The 10,860-nt window shown below is 44.0% G+C and overlaps 1 protein-coding gene across 1 annotated transcript; it reads right to left on the bottom strand.

The window, feature by feature from the left end:
* Window positions 1–2,180: 2,180 nt before the first annotated feature.
* tmem258 (transmembrane protein 258) lies at window positions 2,181–8,192 on the bottom strand. The gene is made up of 4 exons (XM_052029383.1): window positions 8,137–8,192; window positions 4,503–4,612; window positions 2,851–3,002; window positions 2,181–2,354 (listed from the first exon to the last, which is right to left on the bottom strand). Exons 1-3 carry the CDS (start codon window positions 8,137–8,139, stop codon window positions 2,876–2,878), a joined length of 240 nt encoding a protein of 79 aa, XP_051885343.1. The 5' UTR covers window positions 8,140–8,192; the 3' UTR covers window positions 2,181–2,354; window positions 2,851–2,875.
* Between the last annotated feature and the right edge of the window lie 2,668 nt (window positions 8,193–10,860).

Genomic DNA, 10,860 nt, shown 5'->3' with positions numbered 1-10,860 from the left:
TATTTTTTCCCCATTATTCAACGATCCAACATCAGAGGGCATGATTTAAGGTGAAAGGGAGTAAAGTTCAGAACAGGCGTGAGGTATATTCTTTTTACTGACAGAGTAGTGGGTGCCAGGAATGTTGCCTGATAGGGTGATGGAGGCAAATTCATTGGGGGCTTTTAAAGAGGGGCTTGGATGGGCACATGACAGAGGAAAATAGAGGGATATGGACATTCTGTAGTTAGGAGGGAATAGCTATGTTGGCACAACATTGTGGGCTGAAGGGCCTGTTCTGTGCTGTACTGTTCTATGTATATGTAATTGTTCAGGCTGAACACAATTCTGGTTACTGAACTACAGAAAGCTCATGGTCATTGGGAAGTATTGTTCCTTGCAGAAGTCATTAAAATTATAATTGGTTTGGACCAGGGAAGCAAAGAATGTTTCCACGTTTGACACTATCTGTAACTGATTTACTCAGTGATCACGATGGAGAACTTGATACCACAAAAAGCAGTTAAGGCAAAGAGCTTGTACAGCATTAAGCAGAAACTAGGCAAGTCTAAACAAAAAGTGAATAGAAAGAAATGTTGAAGGCATGAGAGGAAGCAAATGGAAACTGAAAGAGATTCAGAATGGATTATAAACACCAATTAGGGAGAATGCCTGATTTTGGTGTCATTTGGTGCCAATGTACTTTACCACTGGGGGTGCTAGCCACTGATCAGAAACAGCTGGTTCAGCCACATAAATGTCACTCTGATGACAGGATATCAAACTGAAAAATTAACTATTTCTCTCTCTACATATACTGCCTGACTGGATTATTTTCAGCAGTTTGTTATATTGAATACCACAAAGGCAAATTCAGAGGCTGTATTTTCCCCCCCACAGCAAGCAACTCCTCCTAAAACACCAGAACCTTTCCACCATCTGCAAGGATGAGTTAGGAGCATGACAGAATGCTCCCCACTTGCCTGGATAACTGCAGTTCAGCACCATTTAGGGCAAAGCAGTGCACTCCATTGGTATACCATTCACCTAAACATTCATTTCCCACCCCACCAGTGCACTGTGGCTACAGCCTGTGTCATCTAGAAAACTTACTGCATTATACAGAGATTACTTTGACAGAACTTCCACTATGAAGGAGTGACGGGACAAATGCACAGGAACAGTATCACTCCCTGCAGGTTCCCCTCTGCACACCATTCTGATCTGAAAGTCGACTGCTGTTCATTCATCGCCACTGGATCCAAATCTTAGAACTGCCGACTCAACAGCACCGTTGGAGTTCTTTCACCACTGGGACGGCAGTACTTCAAGGAAATGGCTCATCTCCAACACCTTCAAGGGTATTAGGGATGGACAATGAATGCTGGCTTTCCCAGCAAAGACCATATTCCCAAAACAAAAATGATATTCACAGATCTATTAGTTTTCCAACAAACTTAAAATTGGTCAACTCTAAAGTTTTCCCCATAATCTATTAAAGTCAGAAAGATTGGAAACATTCCCTTTAGCCCACTGAGTCCAAGACAACCATTATCATCCATTTACACTAATCTTACATTAATTCCTTTTTAAAAAATTCTCCCCACCTTCACCAGCTCCCCCCAGATTCTACCACTCATTTACACATCTGGGGTAATTTACAGTGGCCAATTAAACTGCCAACCCACATGCCTTTGGGAGTGTCACAGGGAGAACATGAAAATTCCAAGCATCTGGTATCATGTTTGAAACTGCATCTCTGCTGCTGCAGAGCAGCCATTTTACTAGCTGCACCAATGTGCTGCTGATGTCCCCTCTTATCATTAATCTGCCTTTTGACCTCATTTATACATAATGAAAGACTTCCACATTATCTTTTATTTTTCACAACCTCGGGCCATTCTATAACATTTCAGTGCAAAGCTCCTGAAATGTAATGCAGGGATTACAACATCCAATTACCACACAGCAAGTCCCACAAATAGCATAATTATCAGATCATTGATTTAATCAAGTTGGCTGGGAGTCAAATATCAAACACAACGCGAAGAACTCCCCTGCTCAACCACAAGCAACAGTATGGGATTTGTTTTGTTCACCTGAGATGCAGAAAATTCCATGCCACTGACATCTCAGCCAAAGATGAAACATACCAGCCAGAACAGACAAGAATATATTTTGAAAACTTAAAAAGTAAAAACCAGTGTGAACAAAGCTTTTATTTTTTTGTTAGTACAATAGGCTCTTATAAAAAAAATTCCAGGTGCTACTCAGTGGATCTTGAAGGCCTCTTGCTTCTGTAACAACCAGAGGCATTGAGACTACAAGTCAGTCATTGTGAAAGCAGCATATCCTGAAGGAATGGTCTCATGTTTCTGTTCAGGATACAAAATAAGTTAAAAAATATATTAACAGTGTGCCTTTAATATAGAAAAATCATATTCAAGATGCTTTAGAATTGGAGAGCAACACAAGCACCGAGCCTAGGATTAGGAGAGGTGGCCAAAAGCTTGATCATTGTAGAGTTTTAAGTAGGAAAGGGAAACCGGAGTGTAATGAAGCAGCAGCTTGCAACAAAGTCAGGCCATCAATAGTCAGGTTAAAGATGGTTATTCAAGATAATGGAAGATTTAAACACATCAAGATAAAGTAAGTCATTAATATAGATAAAATAAAATTATTAATCATTTTCCAGACTTAAAGAAATGCTTTGTTAGTACTGGAAATGCATTTCTCTCCCCCACCCAAATTTTCCCTTGTTGACTTGGATATTAATGAGAAAGGCCACAGAGCACAAGGGCTGGTGAGACACCGGACTGCCACATTGCTAACAAGGGTTAAATGCTTTCAAATCCAGCAGCTATTCCTTACCTCCCCACACACACCCAAGGTTTCCTCATACATAGATCCCAACCCAGAGGAGGAGGAAAAGTACTCCAAATCCCATAAAAAGAGATGCTACGAGAGAAATCAGCAGCTCTTTGTAGATATCCCGTGTGTACTTGGTGGATGTTACTTCATATCTAATGAACTGATTCAGGAAAAATGATTGAGAGTTGCATTTGATTTAAACAGTTCCTCTGTTGTGTACCTGCTGCACAGTTAGAATCTATTATATGCACAAGGAAAGCTGTCACCGCGTGTACCTCAGAAATTATCCTGATTTATATGGTTCCATGCAATCCAGTGACCCTACTACTCAAGGATGGAGCAGTAACCTGGCCTGTGCCTTTAAGGCCATGTGATCCTAATATGGTATCCCCAAGATTAACAACTGGATAAATTACTCTGGATTAAGATCCAAATGCAAACTGCTGCCTCTCTACCCATGACAGGATAACTGGTTCCGAAATGAAATGCGAACCTGGACCTGATGCAAGATCTCAACCCAAAACATTGACTATCCTTTGACTCCACAGATGTGACTTTACACACTGAGTTCTTCCAGCAAAGTTCTTTTTAAACTGTCAAAAAATTTTTGATAGAGAAGCAGATGCTAGGGTAAGTAACAAAATAATTGGAGTGTTTTTGAGCAATCAAAGGCAGATAAAGGCAGAAAGGTTTAGGGAGGAAAATTCAGAGATTAGGACCTCAGCAAATGGAACAATGGCCACCAGTGGGGGGACAATTACAGGAGATCAAGTGACCAGAATTGGAGGACTGCTGATATCTCAGGAGTGTGGGGCTGGAGATGATTTCAGAGACAGACAGACAAGAGCCAAGGAAAGGATTTGTAAAACAAGAAAATTTGAAAATCTAGATGTTGCTTAACCAGCAACCAACATAGGATGGGTGAGACATAATGCAAATCAGGGCACAGGCAGCAGAGTTTTAGATTAACTTGTTCTCAAAGGTAGGATGCTGCCCTTGAAATAGTCAAGCTCAATGACATGGCTGTGAATTAGGGTATTCTGTAGATGAACCAAGATGAAGGCAGAGTAGATGGTCACATGTTGGCATGGATGTGCAGTCTGAACATCATTTGGGGCAGGGGTCGTCACGTACTGAATAGAGGACTCAAGCAAAGGAATCTGACTGTCTTTCTTGACCTCCACCACTATCTGCTTCTATAGACAAAGCTGCTAAGACTAAATATGACATAACTAAGCCTTTCCAATAAGTTACAAGACTTCCAAATTTTACCACATCAAACACATTTCAAAACTATTCTGATAAGACCTGCAACAGGAAAATAGTGACAGTTATTGTCGAAGGTCAGCACTTCCAGGCATGACACAGCATTGGTCTGTTGCAGAATATAGTTTTCCCTGCCAAAGCCCAGAGTGCTTTATCCATTACTATTAATTCAAGTTGTTATCTTAACCTGTAAAAGCTGGTGCCAAAGATCCAATGACCAAAGAGATATTAGCAGACTCATTTTCAGCTAAGAGGGTCTTCTACACAGGGCACTGGATTAGAACTGAACCTCAAATTCTATCACTGAAGGTGAATGTATAAACCCGTCACATCACTCAGAACCCAAAACAGTCTTTAAACCAATTAATCACAATTAAAAAGGATACACAAAAAACCATGCAGTGAAGAACATTCCAATTGCAAGAAGGACAACTGTCAAGTGTGGGAAGACAGCAGGGTTGACCGGGCTGGTGTATCTGGTCATAGCCTCCAGCTCCTGAAAAAAACAATAGTCAAAATAATTAATAATCCACAGTAGAAGTGACAACACATGCTGGCGTTGCTGCTTCAGAGTACTATATATTAAAGCAAAAGGTCAGCTATACCAAAAGTTATAAATCATCCCTAGTTAATTAAAGTCCTAAATGTGCAAGGCTGTCCTCCCTGCCTCTGAATGCTGGCTATATTTTGAACAAGGAGTCTGTGTGGAAGACAATGCTTTGCATTAAGAGTTGCTCATGACACATTTCCTTCCAAAGATAATGAAGGTGGAGCCATGGGATTATTCCATAGAAGACTGTCTCAAACTACATAGGATTTAGGATTCAGTAGAACATTTAAGCACAATGCAGGTCGGTAAGTATTTTGGAAGGATCCAACAGTGCACCAAAAGCTCACAAAGAAATCTCAGGCAGACTTCAAGAGCAGGAAAAGATTGCAGGCAAAGGAATCAAAGAATCAATTTATAACAGAAATACAGGAAAAACTCAATCAGTCCGGCAGCATCTGTGGAAAGAGAAACCAGTCAGCATTTCAGGTCAAAGACCCTTCCTCCATTCTGAAAGGAAACAGTTTTCTCTTTCCACAGATGCTGTCTAACCAGCTGAGTTCTTCAGCATTTGTTTTGTTTCAGATTCTAGTATCTGCAGTGTTATTCATTTTCAATCACACATTATACATGAAAAAAAAGGAAAAGAGAATCCAATAGCTGGACTGTCATTGAAACATTACATTCATTGATTTTACAAATTATACAAGTCAAGATGAGTTTATTGTCAGGTGTACAAGTATGTGAGGTACAGGTACAATGTAAAACTTGCTTACAGCAGCATCACAGGCACATAGAACACACAGAATTAAGGATCAAGATGGAACAACCGATGGCCAAAACAGGAACCCCAAATCAGTTAGCGAGGATAGGAGAGATTTTTAAAAAGTGATTTCAGTAAGCATATGATAGAAAGAACTACTTTGAGTAGCAGAACCACATTTTTTCAAGAGCACAGACAGTGGCAAAATTCAAAACAACCCATTAGCCAAACTAGCTGGGTGAACTTGGCAAACCACTCCTTTCTGTCACCCTTGCTTCTTCATATACAACAGCAGGAACTATGGTCCTGATCGGCATTAAGTCATTACACTGATCAAGTACACAAACTACAAGCTTCAAATCTGGAATTCTACTCAATTCCCGACTTCCATTTGTTGCTAATGACACTTCCCAAACATCCAAACTGGTCAAGAGCACCCAAACCATACACAGCTATCCATACGCAACAAATCGTTCCATAAACAATTTGTGAAGCAACCACAAACCTATCTACCCACCCCCCCCACTCACTTTCACTCTCTCCACCCAAAGGGGCAGTCCCCACTACCACCATCCCCTACTCTCAAAGTGCTGGAAGATGCTGTTGACAGTGCTATCAAATCTGCTGCATGATAGAGTGCATTTCATCAAGACCACTCTGTTCCAGACCTTGCCACAGCCTTGATCCAAACATGGACCAAAGGGCTAAAATGCAAAAGTGTGGCGAGAGCAAGTTACCAGGACTCCTTGATGCTGCACTTGCAGTACTTGAGCAAGTGTGCTTCAGGGAGTCCTGGTAAAACAGACATCAACTGACAGAGGGGAGAAACAAAACACCGAAGGTCAGAATCATACCTTTCACAAAGAAAGATGGTTGTGATGTTAATCACCCCAGCCCATTGCTGCAAAAAATCCATCTTGGCAGTGTCCTTGGCCGAACCAGCTCCAGTTGCATCAGTGACCTTCCATCAGTGTCAGAAATGGGAATGCTTGCTGATGACTGCACAATGCCCAACTCTTCAGAATACGAGCAAAAAACAAAATGCTGGAGGAACTCAGCAGGTCACAGGCAGCACCTGTAGAGGAAGATACTGCCTGACCCACTGCATCCCTCCAGCAGTTTTTTGTTTTTGCTCCAGATCCCAGCATCTGCAGTCTCTTGTGTCTTTAGAAAATGTACCAATCCATGCCAACATTCAACAAAAACTAAACATTCAGGTATGGGCTGATAAGTGCCAGGTAATGACCAAACTCCAGTAAGAGATTCTAACCACCTAACTCTGACCTTCAACAGTACAACAGCATTACCGCCATCAAGACCTCTGCCATTGACACTTGGGAGTCACCACTGATCAGAAATGCAACTGAAGCTACCTACCTGTCTGCTTTATGATGAGTGACTCACTCTCTGATACTCCAAGACTTTCCAGTAACTACAAGACACAAGTCAGGTCTAGGATGGAACTCTCCATTTGCCTGGATGACTGTAGCTCCAATACACCAAAGGACGTCGACAATATGCAGGACAAAGCACCTTGCTTGACGGGCACCTCACCAAGCCTAAACATTCATTCCCTTCAACTGCTAGTGCACACAATCTAGTAAAATCACTATGGTTACCAGACTAGGAGCTTCAACAGCACCTCCCAAACTTACAATCTTTAAAACCCAAAGAGATCAAGGTCATCAAGTGCAGAGGAAAATACCACCTGGCTTCCTTCTAAATCACATACCACCCTGACTTGGAAATGTCATCATTCTTTCATTGACACTGAGTCTAATCTCTGAAGTTCCCTGTGAGAGGACCATCACTAGAAGAAATGCAGAAAGTCTCTCACTGTTTTATCACATCCCCAAAATGCTACATTCATCATCCCAAGAGTCACCACTCCCACCCCACACCACCCTCCCAACCCCACTCACCTGCTCCACAAACGTTTACCTCTCACTCCCCACAAAACTCAATCTAACTCTATAAATCCTCCACTCTACTCCAATATCTATACCCAGCAACACCGACCATATTTATGATCTGCCACTCCCAATCAAGTGTCCAACCCACTAACTGCCACCCAGTAGCTGCCCTCCTCTGCCAACTGATTCAAGCGACCTACCACGTCTGAACCTGCACTTCATCTTGGGTTCTACAGATCACCTTACCTCCAACCCATCAGTGACACACTACTCCGCCACCAACCAACCACTCTATCTCTGCTCCCTCCCCCCACCTCAGGAGCCCACCACTACCCCCATCATTCCCCGCAGCCATCACCGGGACAGTAACCCAGACATTATCTCACCGAACGGCCTCCACCCTCCCCAACCCCATCGGCGCCGTCTCTCCCCCGGTAACAGGCAGCCCGAGGACAAGTGTCTCCGCCGAGTCACTGCCCCCCAGCCCCGGTCCTGCCCCCGTCACCACCTGCCCCCCAGCCCCGGTCCTGCCCCCGTCACCACCTGCCCCCCAGCCCCGGTCCTGCCCCCGTCACCACCTGCCCCCCAGCCCCGGTCCTGCCCCCGTCACCACCTGCCCCCCAGCCCCGGTCCTGCCCCCGTCACCACCTGCCCCCCAGCCCCGGTCCTGCCCCCGTCACCACCTGCCCCCCAGCCCCGGTCCTGCCCCCGTCACCACCTGCCCCCCAGCCCCGGTCCTGCCCCCGTCACCACCTGCCCTACCCCACCGCAACACTTTAACCCCAGGCCCCACTCACCATCTTTACTCTTTTCAGGCCACGTCCCCACAGAGGAAGTTACGTCACGCTTCCACTGCCTTCTGGATGTTGTAGTTTCTCTTCCATCGCCTAAAATCCAATTTACTTTTTTGATTCTAAATTCAAAGATCCCCATTCCTTACATTTAAAAAATGTATAAATAATTCACAGCTCAAATGTTCTCGTCAAAATATTTAATCTCGCTATGTATACGGTAAAACTACAACTCCCATGAGTCAGTGCGGCTATTACGCATGCGTATTCGCAGGACGCCCGGGGTGGGAGGGGTTCAGCGTTGGAGCAGCCAGCGGGCGGCAGGCAGAGGGAGGGCGGCAGACCTGCGGCTCACCGTCAAGCTGCTATATTCACATCATTTCAAGGTTTGATCTGAGAATTCTCCTGGTTTCCATCCTCAAGAAGCACCATATTTTCTTACGACTTAAAAAGAGGCCATTCAGCCCGTCAAGTTTATTCTGGTTCACAGGACAATCCCATTCCCTCGGAATGATCCCCACACCTCTCCACTTTCTGGTCTCTCCTCTTCCCCTCCATTCCCACTTTTGTCTCATGCCCTCTGATTTCCTGTCAGAGAGCTCATCTCCTCCAATCCCATGTCCTCCTCTGCCGTGTGCCCCTCAATCCCATGTCCATTTCTCCCCCCACCCAGGCCTCTTCCTCTCTATACCCCTGAGCTAGTTTGCCTTCTCTGAGCCCCTCTTCTTCCCTGATCTTAATTTTCCATTGGCAATAACTATTTCAGGCTCCTGCTGAGGAAAATCACAACCATTACATTGGGTATGAATGTCCAGGTCTGGTTGGTGGGGAGCGAGATGGGGTTGATAGTGACATGGGTCTCAGGGGAGTGAGTTTGTGGAATGTCTACGGGATGGCTTTTTGGAGCAACTTGTTGATGAGCCCACCAGGGGATCGGCTGTTTTGGATTGGGTGCTGTGTAACGATCCGGAGGTGATTGGGGAACTAAAGGTAAAGGAACCATTAGGAACTAGTGATCACAATATGATTGAGTTCAGTTTCAAATTTGAGAAGGAGAGGCTGATAGCTGGTGTGCCGATATTTCAGTAGAACAAAGGAAATTACAGTGACATGAAAGAGGAACTGGCCCAAATTGATTGGAAGAGTAAGCTAGCTGGAGGGATGGCAGAGCAGAAATGGATAGAATTTCTACAAGAAATAAGGAAAATGCAGAATAGATATATTCCAAGAAAAAAGGTTTTGAATGGAAAAAAGGCACACATGTGGATAACAAGAGAGCTTAAGGCTAAAATAAAAGCAAAAGGGAGGGCATACAAGGTAGCAAGAATTAGTAGGAAAACAGAAGACTGGGAAACTTTTAAAAACCTGCAGAAAGAAAATAAGAAGGTCATTAGGAAAGAAAAGATGAATTATGAAAGGAAGTTGGCAGATAACATTCAAAAGGATACTAAGAGTTTTTTTTTAATATATGAAGAGTAAAAGAGAGATACGGGCTGAAATAGGACCAATCAAAAATGGTGCGGGAGAGATTATAATGGATGATAAAGAGATGGAAGAGGAACTAAATGAGTATTTTGCATCGGTCTTCACTGTGGAAGACATCAGCAATATACCGGATAGTCAGGGGTCTCAAGAGATGGAACTGAGTTCAGTCAAGATTACTAGAGAGGAGGTGCTAGGAAAGCTAAATGGACTAAAGACAGATAAGTCTCCCGGACCGGATGAGATGCATCCCCGGATTCTGAAGGAGGTGGCTTTAGAGATTGCGGAGGCATTGGTGATAATTTTCCAGGAATCGATAGACTCCGGCATGGTTCCAGAGGACTGCAGGGTCGCAAATGTAGTTCCGCTGTATAAGAAAGGTGGGAGGCAGCATAAAGGAAATTACGGACCTATTAGTCTGACATTGGTGATGGGAAAGTTTTTGGAATCGATCCTCAAGGATGAGGTTATGGAATACCTAGAGGTGCAAGGCAAGATAGGTCCAAGCTAGCATGGTTTTGTGAAGGGAAGATCCTGCCTAACCAACCTATTGGAGTTTTTTGAGGAAATCTCAGGTAGGGTGGATAAGGGAGAGGCTGTGGATGTTGAGCATTTAGACTTTCAGAAGGCCTTCGACAAGGTGCCGCACAAGAGGCTGATTAATAAGATGAGAGCTCATGGAATTACAGGTAGGATATTAGAATGGGTGGAGCATTGGCTGGTTGGCAGAAAGCAAAGGGTGGAAATAAAGGGATCCTGTTCTGGTTGGCTACCAGTTACTAGTGGTGTTCCACAGGGGTTGGTGTTGGGGCCGCTTCCTTTTACTTTGTACATTAACGACTTGGATGATGGAGTAAATGGTTTTGTGGCTAAGTTTGCAGATGACACCAAGATAGGTGGAGGAGTAGGGAGTATTGAAGAAACAGGAAGGTTGCAGAGAGACCTAGATAGTTTAGGAGAATGGGCAAGGAAATGGCAGATGAGATTCAATGTTGAGAAATGTGCCATTGTACACTTTGGAAAAAGAAATAAACGGGCAGATTATTATCTAGAAGGGGAGAAAATCCAAAGTACAGAAGTACAAAGGGACTTGGGGGTACTCATGCAGGATACCCTAAAGGTTACCCACCAGGTTGGATCGGCGGTAAGGAAAGCTAATGCTATGTTGGCATTCATTTCGAGAGGTATAGTGTATAAAGTAGGGAAGTGTTGATGAGGCTCTATGGGGCACTAGTGAGGCCTCATTTG

Source organism: Pristis pectinata, chromosome 14 (genome assembly GCF_009764475.1).
Source record: "Pristis pectinata isolate sPriPec2 chromosome 14, sPriPec2.1.pri, whole genome shotgun sequence".
NCBI lineage: Eukaryota > Metazoa > Chordata > Chondrichthyes > Rhinopristiformes > Pristidae > Pristis > Pristis pectinata.
The sequence above is the reverse complement of the archived record's forward strand: the minus strand, read 5'-3'. Positions and strand labels throughout refer to the sequence as shown.